Raw genomic sequence first — 17,987 nt, 5'->3', positions numbered from 1 at the left:
CTATCTATTTATCTATCTATCTATCTATCCATCCATCCATCATCCATCCATCCTTCTATCCATTATCTATCTATCTATCTATCTATCTATCTATCTATCTATCTATTTATCTATCTATCTATCTATCTATCTATCTATCTATCTATCCATCCATCCATATCTGTCTGTCTGTCTGTCTGTATCCATCCATCCATCCATCCATCCATCTATCCATTATCTATCTATCTATCTATCTATCTATCTATCTATCTATCTATCTATCTATCTATCTATCTATCTATTTATCTATCTGCTTATCTATCCGTCCATCCATATCTGTCTGTCTGTCTGTCTGTCTCTATCCATCTATCTATCCATCCATCTATCCATCCATCCATCATCCATCCATCCTTCTATCCATTATCTATCTATCTATCTATCTATCTATCTATCTATCTATCTATCTATCTATCTATCTATCTATTTATCTATCTGCTTATCTATCCGTCCATCCATATCTGTCTGTCTGTCTGTCTGTCTGTCTCTATCCATCTATCTATCCATCCATCCATCCATCCATCCATCCATCCATCCTCCATCCATCCTTCTATCCATTATCTATCTATCTATCTATCTATCTATCTATCTATCTATCTGCCTATCTATTATCTATCTATCTATCTGTTTATCTATCCATCCATCCATATCTGTCTGTCTGTCTCCATCCATCCATCCATCCATCCATCCATCCATCCATCCATCATCCATCCATCTATCTGTCTCTCTATATGCCTCTCTCTGTCTCTCTGTCTATCCATCCATCATGTCTGTCTCTGTGTGTGTGTCTCTCTCTCTGTTCGTCCGTCCGTCCATCCATCCATCTACATATCCATATAAACACACACGCACACTTTTCCAAGTTCTACATGTTTCATTTTTTCTTTCTTTCTTTCTTTCAAGCTCTCGATCCCCGTGGCTGGGTTTATTGATTTTTTTTCCCCTCCCAATTCGGATGGCTGCCCAGCTCACAAAACAAACAGTGCTGGGCACTGTGTCCCATATCCACTGTCTGATATTGTAGGAGAAGGAGGGGTGGAGTCAAGAGAGGAACCAGCCTGGAATCCTTCCGTTCCCACCAGCGGTCTAAATCCAATGGAATTCCATTGACTCTTCTCTAGTGCCAAAGTAGTGCTGACCATTGGTTGACTAGATCTCCAACCTTGGCAACTTGAAGACTTGTGGACTTCAACTCCCAGAATTCCTCAGCCAACCTTGGCAACTTGAAGACTTGTGGACTTCAACTCCCAGAATTCCTCAGCCAACCTTGGCAACTTGAAGACTTGTGGACTTCAACTCCCAGAATTCCTCAGCCAACCTTGGCAACTTGAAGACTTGTGGACTTCAACTCCCAGAATTCCTCAGCCAGCTTTTGCTGGCTGAGGAATTCTGGGAGTTGAAGTCCACAAGTCTTCAAGTTGCCAAGGTTGGAGACCCCTGGACTAGATTCTTGTGTTTTGACCCCTGGACTAGATTCTTGAGCAATAAATCAGCTTAATCGTAACCGAAGTGGGTTAAAGATTCATGTGACTCTGATTCTTCGCACCTGGCAGATGTCTCTGAATGACTCAGAGCCAACCTCGAGCCTTCCTACCTGTACGATCTTCTTCCATCGAACTGCAAAACTGAAGAGAACGATGAGTGACAGGACCACCCCGGCAGCGATGACAGCTTCGGTGGGGAAAGGGAGTTTTGTCTCTGGAAGACATTCAACAGACACCAAGAGCTGCCTTCCATGGGCCGCAACAGTATAGGACAGCCCTTATTGTCGTTGTACATCATGTACACAACGAAACTGGTTAGGACAGGTAGCACAAGGACAAGAATACAGGTAGTCTTCGACTTACGGCCATCATTGAGCCTGGAATGATGGTCGTAAGTCGTGCGGGTCGTTAAGTGAGGCCCCACACGGTTTGACGACCTTTTTGCAGTAGTCGTTATGTGAATCATTGCAGTCGTTAAGCGAAGGGATTTTGGAGTCCTAGTGGAGGATCCCTTAAACACGAGCCAGCCAAAAAAGCTAATACGATCCTGGTCTGTATAAACAGAGGCATAGAATCAAAGTCAGGTGAAGTATTGGCACCGCTTTATAAAGCCTTAATAAAGCCACACCTGGAATATTCTGCATCCAGTTTTGGTCACATTATAAAAATGGATGTTGAGACTTTGGAAAAAGTGCAGAGAAGAGCAACAAAAATGATTAAAGGCCTGGAGGCTAAAACATACGAAGAACGGTTGCAGGAACTGGGCCTGGCTAGTCTAGTGATGAGAAGGACCAGGGGAGACAGGATAGCATCTTCCAATATTTGAGGGGCTGCCCCAGAGAGGAGGAAGGGGGTCCAGCTATTTTCCAAAGCAAAAGGAAGGAAGGAAGGAAGGAGGGAGGGAGGGAGGGAGGGAGGGAAGGAAGGTGGAAGGGAGGGAAAGAAAGAGAGAGAGAGAGAGAGAGAGAGAAAGAAAGAAAGAAAGAAAGAAAAGAAAGAAAGAAAGACATCTGAATGAACCATAGATGGACAGAAGACATGGCTAGTCTAGTGAAGAAAAGGACCAGGGGAGACAGGAGAGCATCTTCCAATATTTGAGGGGCTGCCCCAGAGAGGAGGAAGGGGGTCAAGCTATTCTCCAAAGCAAAAGGAAGGAAGGAAGGAGGAAGGGAGGGAGGGAGGGAGGGAGGGAAGGAAGGTGGAAGGGAGGGAAAGAAAGAGAGAGAGAGAGAGAGAGAGAGAGAGAGGGAGAGAAAGAAAGAAAAGAAAGAAAGAAAGACATCTGAATGAACCATAGATGGACAGAAGACATGGCTGATCTAGGGAAGAGAAGGACCAGGGGAGACAGGAGAGCATCTTCCAATATTTGAGGGGCTGCCCCAGAGAGGAGGAAGGGGGTCCAGCTATTCTCCAAAGCAAAAGGAAGGAAGGAAGGAAGGAGGGAGGGAGGGAGGGAGGGAAGGAAGGAAGGTGGAAGGGAGGGAAAGAAAGAGAGAGAGAGAGAGAGAGAGAGAAAGAAAGAAAGAAAGAAAGAAAAGAAAGAAAGAAAGACATCTGAATGAACCATAGATGGACAGAAGACATGGCTAGTCTAGTGAAGAAAAGGACCAGGAGAGACAGGAGAGCATCTTCCAATATTTGAGGGGCTGCCACAGAGAGGAGGAAGGGGGTCCAGCTATTCTCCAAAGCAAAAGGAAGGAAGGAAGGAAGGAGGGAGGGAGGGAGGGAGGGAAGGAAGGTGGAAGGGAGGGAAAGAGAGAGAGAGAGAGAGAGAGAGAGAGAGAGAGAGAGAGGGAGAGAAAGAAAGAAAAGAAAGAAAGAAAGACATCTGAATGAACCATAGATGGACAGTAGACATGGCTGGTCTAGGGAAGAGAAGGACCAGGAGAGACAGGAGAGCATCTTCCAATATTTGAGGGGCTGCCCCAGAGAGGAGGAAGGGGGTCAAGCTATTTTCCAAAGCAAAAGGAAGGAAGGAAGGAAGGAAGGAGAGAGGGAGGGAGGGAGGGAAGGAAGGTGGAAGGGAGGGAAAGAAAGAAAGAAAGAAAGAAAGAAAGAAAGAAAGAAAGAAAGAAAGAAAGAAAGAAAGAAAGAAAGAAAGAAAGACATCTGAATGAACCATAGATGGACAGAAGACATGGCTAGTCTAGTGAAGAGAAGGACCAGGGGAGACAGGAGAGCATCTTCCAATATTTGAGGGGCTGCCCCAGAGAGGAGGAAGGGGGTCAAGCTGTTTTCCAAAGCAAAAGGAAGGGAGGGAGGGAGGGAGGGAGGGAAGGAAGGTGGAAGGGAGGGAAAAAAAAAAGAGAGAGAGAGAGAGAGAAAGAAAGAAAGGAAAGAAAGAAAAGAAAAGAAAGAAAGAAAGACATCTGAATGAACCATAGATGGACAGAAGACATGGCTGGTCTAGTGAAGAGAAGGAAAAGGGGAGACAGGATAACAGAGTTCCAATATTGGAGGGGCTGCCCCAGAGAGGAAGAAGGGGGTCAAGCTATTCTCCAAAGCACCCGAAGGCCAGACAAGGAACAATGGATGGAAACTAATGAAGGAGAGAAGCAACCTGGAATTAAGGAGAAACTTCCTAACAGTGAGGACAATTAACCAATGGAACAGCTGGCCACCAGATGTTGAGTGAGAAGTGAGGTGAGAAGAGAAGGAGCAAGGAAGGCCCCGGACAGGACACTGGACAGAGGAGATGGCTGGGAGGCCCCACCAGAGTTTGTTCTGGCCCAAATGAGACCAACTGAGGTTTTTCCAGCTGTCAACTGGGCTGAGATGCAACACACCTGGAACGGTTGGGGCAAATGTCCAAGACATTACGTGGCAAAATATTTCCCATTTCACGCCGTGCACAATTTAAAAACAGCAGAGAATACTCCAGAAGGACTCCAAGACATTGTCTCTTTCCAACCATCTTCAGAAAGAAGAAGGGGTCAAAGAAGGGAGCCTGAGTGGCGTAGGAGGCTAATGCCTCCTATTAAGGCAGCATTTAACATCCAGCTGCTTGCAATTACTGCGAGTTCAATTCTCACCAGGCTCAAGGTCGACTCAGCCTTCCATCCTTTCTAAGGTGGGTAAAATGAGGACCCAGTTTGTGGGGGGCAATAAGCTGACTTTGTATAAATATACAAAAGTATGAAGGCTATTGCTTAACGCATTGTAAGCCGCCCTGAGTCTCCGGAGAAGGGCGGCATATAAATCAAATTTAGAAAAGAAAGAGAAAGAAGGAAGGAAGGAAGGAAGGAAGGAAGGAAGGAAGGAAAGAAAGAAAGAAAGAAAGAAAGAAAGAAAGAAAGAAAGAAAGAAAGAAAGAAAGAAAGAGCTGACTTTGTATAAATATACAAAAGTATGAAGGCTATTGCTTAACGCACTGTAAGCCGCCCTGAGTCTCCGGAGAAGGGTGGCATATAAATCAAATTTAGAAAAGAAAGAGAAAGAAGGAAGGAAGGAAGGAAGGAAGGAAGGAAGGAAAGAAAGAAAGAAAGAAAGAAAGAAAGAAAGAAAGAAAGAAAGAAAGAAAGAAAGAGCTGACTTTGTATAAATATACAAAAGTATGAAGGCTATTGCTTAACGCACTGTAAGCCGCCCTGAGTCTCCGGAGAAGGGCGGCATATAAATCAAATTTAGAAAAGAAAGAGAAAGAAGGAAGGAAGGAAGGAAGGAAGGAAGGAAGGAAGGAAGGAAGGAAAGAAAGAAAGAAAGAAAGAAAGAAAGAAAGAAAGAAAGAAAGAAAGAAAGAGCTGACTTTGTATAAATATACAAAAGTATGAAGGCTATTGCTTAACGCACTGTAAGCCGCCCTGAGTCTCCGGAGAAGGGCGGCATATAAATCAAATTTAGAAAAGAAAGAGAAAGAAGGAAGGAAGGAAGGAAGGAAGGAAGGAAGGAAGGAAAGAAAGAAAGAAAGAAAGAAAGAAAGAAAGAAAGAAAGAAAGAGCTGACTTTGTATAAATATACAAAAGTAGGAAGGCTATTGCTTAACGCACTGTAAGCCGCCCTGAGTCTCCGGAGGAGGGGGGCATATAAATCAAATTTTAAAAAAAAACAAACATTGAAAGCACATAATTAGCCATGAAAATACCTGTCCTGGATGGAAACTAATCAAGGAGAGAAGCAACCTGGAATTGAGGAGAAAGTTCCTAACAGTGAGGACAATTAACCAGTGGAACTGCTTGCCACCAGAAGTTATGGGTGCTCCATCACTGGAGGTTTTCAAGAAGAGACTAGATAGTCACTTGTCTGAAATGGTGTAGGATCTCCTGCTTGAGACTAGAAGACCTCCAAGATCCCTTCCAGCTCTATTCTGATTGATTGAAGTAAAGACTTGTGTACCAACTTTATGTGGGGAGACGTAGGCTTGTTTTTTTAAAAAAATACATCAGAACTAAGGCAAAGCTAGCACCTGAATTGTGGGAATGCGGTGGCCATAGTACATGTATAGACCAGTTTAACTGGTTGGACAATGTATGGAGCTTGGCACCGAAATAATCTGAGTGGAAAAAGAGGGTTCATATGGATACTCTCTGAAGGACCCTATTCGTTCTCTCTTTGTTCATAACATAGACTGTATTTGCAAAGGCAGAGACATCTCCTTGTGCTACATTCCTGAGGGTTGACATAATCTGATACCGGGAAGATGGGCCTCTCGGCTAGCAGCAAATATGATAAGTTTTGTTTTCACCTTAAGTATCGCTTTGCTAGAATTCACGTGATTTACTGTAATAGGTAGAATGTGAAACCTATAAGGAGAATATATGGATGCTTTTCTATTTCTTGTATGTAATATGAGATGTGTAGCCATAATAACGCCTTCTGATGACGCTGTATTTTGATAACTAATAAAAGAGATGGCAGCCTTTTGTTCTCTGCTCTCTCATCACGAGAAACACCTGTCCTTGTGCTTTCTCTAATCTGGACTACTCATGAGAAGCCCACCAGGATGAATGCAACACTGAATGGGAGTTTCACAGACTGTTTGAGACATAAATTCAGAGGGTTAAATTTAAGGTCCTGAACCCACAAACATGAATTAAAACTTCAGCTCTGCATGATTCCAGCCAAACCATAAAGGAAAACTAATTCAATGTGATTAGTTAGCTGTCTATTTCTGCTTCTCATAGTAGCTGCCTTAGGACAAAGCCCGATCAACGGCTGTCCTTTCCTTTTGCTGGCATTCATGATTTCCCCTTTTAAAGACGTAAAAGGCAGGAGGGCATTTGCACATTGAGCTCAAAGTAAAAACCCAATTATTTTGACTTTGCATCTGTGAAAAGGGTTTGGTAGTCATACTTTCTAGATAGGAGAGTCAGTTTGATCTAGTGGTGAAGGCACGAGGCAAGAAACTGGGAGGCTGTGAGTTCTAGTCCCGCTTTAGACTGTCTTTCCTGCCTAAAGCGGGACTAGAACTCACAGCCTCCCAGTTTCTTGACTTTGAGTCAATCACCAGGAAAAAGTGAGTTCTAGTTCCACTTTAGCCACAAAAGCTAGTTGTGTGACTTTGGGCCAATCACCAGGAGACAGAGAGTTCTAGTCCCGCCTTAAGCATGAAAGCTGGGTGACTTTGGGCCAATCACCAGGAGACAGTGAGTTCTAGTCCCGCCTTAAGCATACAAGCTGGGTGACTTTGGGCGAATCGCCAGGAGATTGTGAGTTCTAGTCCCAATTTAGGCATGAAAGCCGGCTGGGTGACTTTGGGCCAATCACCAGGAGACAGTGAGTTCTAGTCCCGTCTTATCCATGAAACCTGGTTGGATGACTTTGGGCCAATCACCAGGAGATGGTGAGTTCTAGTCCCACCTTAAGCATGAAAGCCAATTAGGTAACTTTGGGCCAATCACCAGGAGAGGGTGAGTTCTAGTCCTGCCTTAGGCATGAAAGCCAGCTGGGTGTCTTTAGGCCAATCACCAGGAGACAGTGAGTTCTAGTCCCGTCTTATCCATGAAACCTGGTTGGATGACTTTGGGCCAATCACCAGGAGATGGTGAGTTCTAGTCCCACCTTAAGCATGAAAGCTGGCTGGGTGACTTTGGGCCAATCACCAGGAGAGGGTGAGTTCTAGTCCCGCCTTAGGCATGAAAGCTGACTGGGTGACTTTGGGCCAATCCCTCTCTCTCTCTCTCTCTCTCTCTCTCTCAGCCCAACCCACCTCACAGGGTTGTTGTTGTGGGGCAAACAGGAGGAAGAAGATATATCGAACGCATACAGGTGGGGTATCGATCAATAGATAGAAGTACCTTCGACGACCAGGTGGAAATCCTTACGGCTCATTCCACGCCGAGAGCGAGCCTCGCAGGTGTATATCCCTCCGTCCGAAGGTTGGAGTTGCTTAATGGTCAGCTGAAACAGCTCGCTGGTTTGGACGATCCAGTAGCGGGAGTCCCCCAGGCTCAGGGTTTCGTTGTCCTTCAGCCAGCGAAGTTGAGCGGGAGGGTTGGCTTTGACGTGGCAATCGAGGGTCGCGTCCCACTCGGCGGGGATGCCCGGAGGGTCTTCCCCGGTTAGGATGGGGGCAACTGTGGAACGCCAGCAAATGGGTCAGCAAAAGAAAATCCAATTATCTTGGTGCCACGTAACCCTTCCCTGCCCGGTGCCCTTTCCAGCAAAGCCTCAGCATTGACACAAAGAGCAAATAGATAATAGATACAAATAGTAAATAGATAATCAACATTATTCTGTTTCCTGCCACTGGATCCGAATGGGAAAATACTATATAAATAATTGCAAAGACTAACTTGGTGTTTTTCAACCTTGGGCACTTTAAGCCGGGTGGACTTCGGTTCCCAGAATTCCCCAGCCAGCGTTGCTGGCTGGGGAATTCTGGGAACCGAAGTCCACCCGGCTTAAAGTGCCCAAGGTTGAAAAACAAGTTTTCTAATCAGATTTAAATATCAATAATCTTTTTTTTTTTTTTTGTGTCTGTGGGGAGAAGGAACAGCTGGCTGGCAATCTGGTTGTGGAGAGAACCCAGCCTCCAATTCTATGGCAATGGGACCCCCCCCAGCCCCCTCCTCGGAGCCCCCACCCCACCCCACTAAGTGACGGTAATCACAACATGATAATTTTGTAATTGTAAATTCTGTTTGGTGCAAAGGAAATCAGAAGCTTTTTCTATTTGTTTCTCCCTCTCTCTATTTCTTGGTTTCTTTCCTTTCTTCTTTTTCAGTCTCATTTTCTTTCCCTCCTTCTCCCTCTTTCTTTCCTTTCTTCCATCCTTCTCTTTTTTTCAATCTCCTGTTTCCATCTTCCTCCCTTCCTTCTTTTCCTCCCTCCCTCCTTTTTTAAAATCCTTTTTTTCTGCTTTTTCTACTAGTTTGCATTACTGTTTTCCCATTTCCTTGCTTCCTTGCTTCCTCCGTTTCCTCCCTCCTTCCTCCTTTTAAAAAATTCATTTTTCGCTGTTTTATTCTACTAGTTTGTGTTAGTATTTCCCATTTCCTTCCCTTCCTTTCTTCCTTCCTTCCCTCCCTTTCTTCCTCCCTCTCTTCTTTCCTTCCTTCCTCCCTTCCTTCCCTCCCTCCCTTTCTTCCTTCCTTCCTCCCTCTCTTCCTTCCTCCCTCCCTTCCTTCCCTCTCTCCCTCCCTTCCTTCCTTCCTTCCCTCCCTCCCTTTCTTCCGTCCTTCCGTCCTTCCCTTCCTTCTTTCCCTCCCTCCCTTTCTTCCTTACTTCCTTCCGTCCCTCCCTCCCTCCCTTTCTTCCTTACTTCCTTCCTCCCTTCCTTCCTCCCTCCCTTCCCTCCCTTTCTTCCTTCCTTCCTTCCTCCCTCCCTTCCTTCCGTCCCTCCCTCCCTTTCTTCCTTCCTTCCCTCCCTCCCTTTCTTCCGTCCTTCCCTTCCTTCTTTCCCTCCCTCCCTTTCTTCCTTCCTTCCTTCCTTCCTTCCGTCCCTCCTTCCCTTTCTTCCTTCCTTCCTTCCTCCCTCCCTTTCTTCCTTCCTTCCCTCCCTCCCTTTCTTCCGTCCTTCCCTTCCTTCTTTCCCTCCCTCCCTTTCTTCCTTCCTTCCTTCCGTCCCTCCCTCCCTTTCTTCCTTCCTTCCTTCCTCCCTTCCTTCCTTCCCTCCCTTCCTTCCTTCCTTCCGTCCCTCCCTCCCTCTCTTCCTTCCTCCCTCCCTCCCTTTCTTCCTTCCTTCCTCCCTTCCCTCCCTCTCTTCCTTCCTTCCTTCCCTCCCTCCCTCTCTTCCTTCCTTCCCTCCCTCCCTCCCTTCCTTCCTTCTTTCCTCCCTCCCTCCCTCCCTCCCTCCCTCCCTTCCTTCCTTCTTTCCTCCCTCCCTCCCTCCCTCCCTTCTTTCCTCCCTCCCTCCCTCCCTTCCTTCTTTCCTCCCTCCCTCCCTTCCTTCCTTCCTTCTTTCCTCCCTCCCTCTCTTCCGTCCTTCCTTCTTTCCTCCCTCCCTCCCTGTTCCCTTTTCCTCCCTCCCTCCGTCTTTCTTTTTTCTGCTTTTTGTCCTCCTGGTGGTTTGCCTGAGGGCTTCTGTTCCTCTTGGTACAGGGGCCTATGGGGAAAAAAAAAGTATTTTTAAAAGCCTCGCTCACAGGTGACGTTCAGCAGCACGGAGATCTGGACGGATTTGTTCCGGGCCAGCTGGCAGGTGAAGGAGACGCCGTGGTCCTCGTCAGTGACGGGGGAGATGCAGATGTTGCTGGCGTTGGCTTTGTTCCCCTCCTGCAGGATCACTTCTTGGTCTCCCCGCAGCCACCGCAATTCCTCTTCCTGGCCGGGAGGCTTCACGGCGCACCAGAGGGACTGGGTCAGGCCCACCTCCGTCTCCAGCTGGTAGCCCGCCGTGTTGGCGTTGATGGACAGCTCTAGGCCTGACGGGGGGGGGGGGAAGATTTGCTCAGAATAACAGAGCTGGAAGGGACCTTGGAGGTCATCTAGTCCAGCCCCGGGCTTTTTTTTTATTTTTAAAAGCATTTTTTTCTACAGCCTCTTTGGCCGAGTTGCCTGATCGTCAGAGGCTTTTTTTTACTTTTAAAAGCATTTTTTCTACAGCCTCTTTGGCCGAGTTGCCTGATCGTCAGAGGCTTTTTTTTTACTTTTAAAAGCATTTTTTCTACAGCCTCTTTGGCCGAGTTGCCTGATCGTCAGAGGCTTTTTTTTACTTTTAAAAGCATTTTTTTCTACAGCCTCTTTGGCCGAGTTGCCTGATCGTCAGAGGCTTTTTTTTTACTTTTAAAAGCATTTTTTCTACAGCCTCCTCGGCCGAGTTGCCTGATCGTCAGAGGCTTTTTTTTACTTTTAAAAGCATTTTTTCTACAGTCTCCTCGGCCGAGCTGCCTGATCGTCAGAGGCTTTTTTTTACTTTTAAAAGCATTTTTTCTACAGTCTCCTCGGCCGAGGTGCCTGATCATCAGAGGCTTTTTTTTACTTTTAAAAGCATTTTTTCTACAGTCTCCTCGGCCGAGCTGCCTGATCATCAGAGGCTTTTTTTTACTTTTAAAAGCATTTTTTCTACAGTCTCCTCGGCTGAGTTGCCTGATCGTCAGAGGCTTTTTTTTTACTTTTAAAAGCATTTTTTCTACAGTCTCCTCGGCCGAGCTGCCTGATCGTCAGAGGCTTTTTTTTACTTTTAAAAGCATTTTTTCTACAGTCTCCTCGGCTGAGTTGCCTGATCGTCAGAGGCTTTTTTTTTACTTTTAAAAGCATTTTTTCTACAGTCTCCTCGGCCGAGCTGCCTGATCATCAGAGGCTTTTTTTTACTTTTAAAAGCATTTTTTCTACAGTCTCCTCGGCCGAGCTGCCTGATCATCAGAGGCTTTTTTTTACTTTTAAAAGCATTTTTTCTACAGTCTCCTCGGCCGAGTTGCCTGATCGTCAGAGGCTTTTTTTTACTTTTAAAAGCATTTTTTCTACAGTCTCCTCGGCCGAGTTGCCTGATCGTCAGAGGCTTTTTTTTAACTTTTAAAAGCATTTTTTCTACAGTCTCCTCGGCCGAGCTGCCTGATCGTCAGAGGCTTTTTTTTACTTTTAAAAGCATTTTTTCTACAGTCTCCTCGGCTGAGTTGCCTGATCGTCAGAGGCTTTTTTTTTACTTTTAAAAGCATTTTTTCTACAGTCTCCTCGGCCGAGTTGCCTGATCGTCAGAGGCTTTTTTTTACTTTTAAAAGCATTTTTTCTACAGTCTCCTCGGCCGAGCTGCCTGATCGTCAGAGGCTTTTCTTACTTTTAAAAGAATTTTTTCTACAGCCTCTTTGGCCGAGTTGCCTGATCGTCAGAGGCTTTTTTTTACTTTTAAAAGCATTTTTTCTACAGTCTCCTCGGCCGAGTTGCCTGATCGTCAGAGGCTTTTTTTTAACTTTTAAAAGCATTTTTTCTACAGTCTCCTCGGCCGAGCTGCCTGATCGTCAGAGGCTTTTTTTTACTTTTAAAAGCATTTTTTCTACAGTCTCCTCGGCTGAGTTGCCTGATCGTCAGAGGCTTTTTTTTTACTTTTAAAAGCATTTTTTCTACAGTCTCCTCGGCCGAGTTGCCTGATCGTCAGAGGCTTTTTTTTACTTTTAAAAGCATTTTTTCTACAGTCTCCTCGGCCGAGCTGCCTGATCGTCAGAGGCTTTTCTTACTTTTAAAAGAATTTTTTCTACAGCCTCTTTGGCCGAGTTGCCTGATCGTCAGAGGCTTTTTTTTTTACTTTTAAAAGCATTTTTCCTACAGCCTCTTTGGCTGAAGAGGTTGTAGAAAAAAATGCTTTTAAAAGCCTCTGATGATCCCAGCTGAGCCACGCGATCATCAGAGGCTTTTTTTTTTTTACTTTTAAAAGCATTTTTTCGGCTGAAGAGGTTGTAGAAAAAAGTGCTTTTAAAAGTAAAAAAACAGTCTCTGATGATGGCACGGCTCAGCTGGGCATGGGGGGAGCGCAGGGATTTTTGCTACCGGTTCTCCAAACCACCCGCCGCCATCACTACCGGATCGAGTGATCCAGTCCGAACTGGGAGCATTTCACCCCTGCCCTGTATACCATTCCGGACAACTGGCTCTCCAGACTCTTTTTTAAAAGCCTCACGTGATGGAGCCCCCACAATTTCTGGTGGCAAGCTGTTCCGCTGGTGAATTGTCCTCACTGTTGGGAAGTTTCTCCTTAGTTCTAGGTGACTTCTCTCCTTGATTATTTTGCATTAACAACTGCATTGATTCGCTTAACAACTCTTGGCAAGAAAAGTCGTAAGATGGGGCAAAACTCACCTAACACATTTCTTACTTAGCAGCATAAATTTTGGGCTCAATTGCGCTCGTAAATTGAGGACTACCTGTATTTATTCTTTTAAGGTTTCGTCTCGTTTTTATTGATTGTAAATCACTTAGAGTCGCCTTTTAGGGCGGCATAAACAGTTTTTATACTTTTTTTAAATAATTCCAGCAATGTTACATTTAACGCCATCAGACATCCATACCTGCCTCTCCCAGGTCTCCGTGCAGTAGTCCTCGCCTTATGACCACGACGGAACCCAAAACTTCTGTTGCTAAGCGAGACGTTCGTTAAATGAGTTTTGCCCCGTTTTACGATCTTCCTTGCCACCGTTGTTGAGTGAATAACTGCACTTCATAACACCGTCGTTAAGTGAATCTGGCTTCCCTGTTGACTTTGCATGTCACAAGGTCGCAAAAGGGGATCACGTGACACAGCGACCGTCATAAATGCGAGTCAGTCACCAAGCGCCTGAATTTTGATCTCATGACCACGGGGATGTTGCAACCATTGTAAGTGTGAAAAATGGTCATAAGTCTCTCTTTTCAGTGCCACTGTAACTTGGAACGGTCACTAAACGAATGGCTGTAAGTTGAGCAGTACCTGTGGGTGAACCCACATGCCAAAACCAGTCTCAACATCTGGCTGACTGGGTGACCACTTATAATAACGATAATAATCCCCATTTGGAAAGGATGCCAGTGAAGAGCTATCTGCAAGGAACGTAAATCCTTCCCTTCCCCACCATCCGGTCAGAGCCGAAGAAGCTTCTTGGATGAGAAGCGAAACGTCTTCAGAAGGAAAAAACCCAGAAAATCCAGTTTGCCTCCTGGAAAAAAAAGCACCTTTGGGACAGACTTTGCTAAAAAAAGGCACCTCTGGGACTGTTGTGGCCTGGATGACGGAGAAGCTCCATAGATAATGTGCTTCTCCATAAGGTAACTTGGGACTTCCTTGGGTTTTTTTTTATTTCCTTTGAAAACATTTCCCTTCTCATCTGAGAAGCTTCTTCGGTTGCGAAGCTTCTGGAAAAGAGACGGAAGGAGCTTCTTGGATGAGAAGTGAAATGCCTTCAAAGAAAAAACAGAAAGTCCAGTTGCCTTCTGAAAAAGCACCTTTGGGGCAACCATGGATGACGGAGAATTTCTACAGACTTTTAGCTATACAATTTGGGATGAAGACCCTTGGAATGGTGTGGGAGTAGGAATGGATTTCCAGAGGAAAAAAATTGCAGACTACAGGAACCATTTGCACCACTCAGGTGGCCCTGAGGACACAGAGAATCCTCCAAGTGGCCTCAAAGACCCTCTAAAACAGTGTTTCTCAATCTTGGAAGCTTGAAGATGGGTGGACTTCCAGCAGCGCTGGCTGGGGGATTCTGGGAGTTGAAGTCCACCCATCTTCAAGCTTCCAAGGTTGAGAAACACTGCTCTAAAAGGATGCCAATGACCAGCTGTCTGCAAGGAGTATCAATCCTTCCCTTCCCCACCATTCGGTCAGAGCTGAAGAAGCTTCTGGGATGAGAAGCAAAACATCCTCAGAGAAAAAACCCAGAAAACACAGTTGCCTCTTGGGAAAAAAAAAAACACCTTTGGCATAATCCCTATTTGTGCATACAAAGAATCCCAACTAACACCTGGCCTATTGGATTCAGTGCTACGCTTACCTGTGACGCCGACGACTCCTGGCACAATGGCTACAACGAAGAGCAACTTTAGGTAAAAGACGCCTTCCATTTTCGCACCGGTTGCTCAGAACCCGAGCTGGAAAAAAGAGACATGGGGGGGGTGGGGAGCCTCTTAATGCTTCCATGGACTTGAAGGGTCTCCCCAAAATCATCCCAGGTGCAACCCCCCAGGAGAAAAGACCTCCCACCCATCCAATTTTCATTCCGGATAATTCATTGCAGACGAATGATGATTGCAGATAATTTTCATTATCTGCAAATTTAAGAAAGTGATTTGCAGATAAACTCCACATCCTGCCGTCCTTCGTGCCATAGGTACCCACTTGCTCTCCCCTCCAGCACCCGCCTCCCACCCCCCCAGGTTATCAAAGCAGACACTCACACGTAAATGACCGGTCCCCGGCTGTCCTTGATCTGAAAAAGAGGCGGCTGTGATCGCCAGTTTTTTATAGGCGTCCCAAGTTAAATGACTTTATGGCGGTGTGCGGAGAAGTGAGTCAGGTGTGCTGAGTTCAAGGTATTGCCCATTCAAGGACTTTCTGGGTAAACACTGGGTAAACTCTTGGGAAGAAACCTGAGAAGGATCGTTACCCATTTATGGGCCCGGTTGGGACAATGAGTAACGAGCATCCCGCTGGGTTACTGGTTTTGACCTGGCGGGCAGCGAGAAATTTTTCAATAGGCTGAACTTTGTCCCTCAAAGAGGACTAGAAACTTTAAGAGAATGAGAGCCAAGGGGTCAATCCAACAGAGCTGTTCAACATCCAGGCCAAGATTTTGGCTGTAACGTAAAGTTAAAGGTTCTCCTCGCACATATGTGCTAGTTGTTCCCGACTCTAGGGGGCAGTGCTCCTCTCCAGTTCAAAGCCGAAGAGCCAGCGCTGTCCAAAGACGTCTCCGTGGTCATGTGGCCGGCATGACTCAACGCCAAAGGCGCACAGAACGCTGTTCCCTTCCCACCAAAGGTGGCCCCTATTTTCCTACTTGCATTTTTTACCTGCTTTCGAACTGCTAGGTTGGCAGAAGCTGGGACGAGTCACAGGAGCTCACCCCGTTACGCGGCACTCGGGATTCGAACCGCTGAACTGCCGACCTTTTGATTGACAAGCTCAGCCACTGAGCCACCGCGTTCCCTTTTGGCTGTAGGATTTATTTTATTTATTGTACAGGTAATACTCGACTTACTCGCAGTAATTGCAGGCAGCTGGCAGCTAAGTGCTACTTTAACAGCACTTTAGTCTGCTGCGCCACCAAGGTTGTTAAATGAATCTGTCTTTCCCATTGGTTTTGCTTTCTCAGAAGGTTGGCGAAAGGGATCGTGTGACCTTGGGACACAGTTAACGGTCATAAGTATGAATCAGGGGCCAAGCGTCTTAAGTTTGGATTACATGATCATAGGCACGCTACAAAGTTTGTAAGTTTGAAAAAAATGGTCATCGCTCACTTTTTTCCAGTCCTCTCGAAACCGTCGCTAAATGAACCGGGGTAAGTGACTTGCAACCATTCGTTTAGTGACTGTTCAAAGTTACCACAGCGCCAATCAAAGATAACTCACTTAGCAACAATTGTGGTTGTTTTTTTAAGTCCGGGACTACCTTACAAGGAAGCTCCTGTAAATGTATTTTAATTTTGTGACTGCTTGTCTCCTTGGTAGCCACTAGAGGGAGCTGCAGTTCAGGATTTGGGGTTGCTTTTAATTTTAATTCCTTCATCCTTTTACCTTTACAGGTGAGCATCGGGTTCAAATGCTACCTTGTCATCAGGTTGTTTTTTGTTTTTCCTCAGGTCAGAGGAAATCTTTTTCATCAAAACAGAGAAGCAGCAAAGCTACTTATGGGGAAGACCTTGGCATACCAACAAGGTGAGCGAACAACTCATGGGAAGTTCTAGAACAGTGTTTTCCTAAAATTGGCGACTTTAAGACGAGTGGACTTCAACTCCCAGAATTCCTCAGTCAGCAGGGATGTCCAACCTTGGCAGCTTCAAGATCTGTGGACTTCAACTCCCAGAATTCTCCAGCCACCTGTATTATCACTTTTATCCCTATGAAGAGCAGAGAGCTGATGCTTAGCGATCTCTGTCCCAAAGGTGCTTATTTTCCAGGAGGCAAACTGGATTTTCTTGTTTTTTTCTTTTGAAGACGTTTCGCTTCTCATCCAAGAAGCTTCTTCAGTTCTGGCTGGATGGTGTGGAATGGAAGGATTGATGCTCCTTGCAGACAGCTGGTCATTGGCATCCTTTGAGAGTCATTGAGGCCACTTGGAGGCTTATCTGTGTCCTCAGGGTCACCTAAGTGGTGCAAATGGTTCCTGTAGCCTGCAATTATTTTTCCTTTGGAAATCCATTCCTACTCCCACACCGGTCATGGGAATGAATCCTCTGGAAATCCAATCCATAGGGATAGATTTCCAGAGGAAAAATTGCAGGAACCAGGAGCACCACTCAGGTGACCCTGAGAAACCTCCATCTGGCCTCAAAGACCACTAGAGCCTTGGTGGAGCAGCGTACTAAAGTGCTGTTAAGTAGCACTTAGCTGCCAGCTGCCTGCAATTACTGCAAGTTCGAATCTCACCAGGCTCAAGGTGGACTCAGCCTTCCATCCTTCCGAGGTAGGTAAAATGAGGACCCGGATTGTGGGGGCAATAATCCGACTTTGTATAAAAAAAGAACACCGCTTGGGGGGGGGGGCTGAAAGCCCTACTAAGCAGGTATATACAAAAAGGATGAAGGCTATTGCTTAAAAAGCATTGTAAGCCGCCCTGAGTCTCCGGAGAAGGGCGGCAGATAAATCGAACCAATAAATAAATACCAATAAATCTGCTTTATCTGCTCTAAAAGGATGCAAATGACCAGCTGTCTGCAAGGTGTATAAACTAGTAGTGGGTTTCAATTTTTTTTTACTACCAGTTCTGTGGGTGTGGCTTGGTGGGCGTGGCTTGGTGGGCGTGGCAGGGGAAGGATACTGCAAAATCCCCATTTCCTCCCTTATCAGCTGGGACTCGGGAGGCAGAGAATAGATGGGGGTGGCGCCAGTCAGAATTTTTACTACCGGTTCTCCGAACTACTCAAAATTTCCACTATCGGTTCTCCAGAAGTGGTCCGAACCTGCTGAAACCCACCTCTGGTATGTATGTATGTATGTATGTATGTATGTATGTATGTATGTATGTATGTATTTATTTATTTATTTATTTATTTATTTATTTATTTATTATATTTCTATACCGCCTTTCTCCCATAGGACTCAAGGCGGTGTACAGTCAAGAAAAATATAGATACACAAACATCATAAAATCGCTAATTAAAATTATTATTATAACATATTATACCTCTGGTATAAACCCTTCCCTTCCCCACCATTCGGTCAGAGCTGAAGAAGCTTCTTGGATAAGAAGTGAAACATCTTCAAAAGAAAAAAAAAACCCAGAAAAGTCCAGTTGCCTCCTGAAAAAAAGGAACCTTTGGGACAACTATGACCTGGATGACGGACAATCTCTACAGACCCTTAGCAATGTCTCTTTTGTTGGAGGGAATCCTCGTAAAATAAGTAATATTTTAAAAGAAGGCATGCCGGACTGCACAGGGAAGCTAAAGGGTTGTTAACCGG

General features: G+C 45.5%; 1 protein-coding gene across 3 annotated transcripts in view; it reads right to left on the bottom strand.

Moving 5' to 3' along the window:
* Positions 1–17,987, bottom strand: part of TMIGD1 (transmembrane and immunoglobulin domain containing 1) — a 30,024-nt gene that overhangs the window by 4,819 nt on the left and 7,218 nt on the right. For 2 of the 3 annotated variants that reach the window (XM_087890330.1, XM_087890338.1), the window contains exons 1-5: positions 14,763–14,850; positions 14,360–14,456; positions 10,043–10,321; positions 7,754–8,032; positions 1,631–1,734 (exon numbers count right to left, since the gene is read on the bottom strand). In XM_087890330.1, the coding sequence (XP_087746456.1) occupies positions 1,631–1,734; positions 7,754–8,032; positions 10,043–10,321; positions 14,360–14,429 (732 nt within the window). In that variant the 5' untranslated portion in view covers positions 14,430–14,456; positions 14,763–14,850. Of the gene's footprint in view, positions 1–1,630; positions 1,735–7,753; positions 8,033–10,042; positions 10,322–14,359; positions 14,457–14,762; positions 14,851–17,987 lie in introns of those variants that run through there. The other variant, XM_060687045.2, reaches the window with a different exon arrangement.

Source organism: Pantherophis guttatus, chromosome 1, assembly GCF_059756535.1.
Source record: "Pantherophis guttatus breed Tessera chromosome 1, ASM5975653v1, whole genome shotgun sequence".
Lineage (NCBI taxonomy): Eukaryota > Metazoa > Chordata > Lepidosauria > Squamata > Colubridae > Pantherophis > Pantherophis guttatus.
The sequence above is the reverse complement of the archived record's forward strand: the minus strand, read 5'-3'. Positions and strand labels throughout refer to the sequence as shown.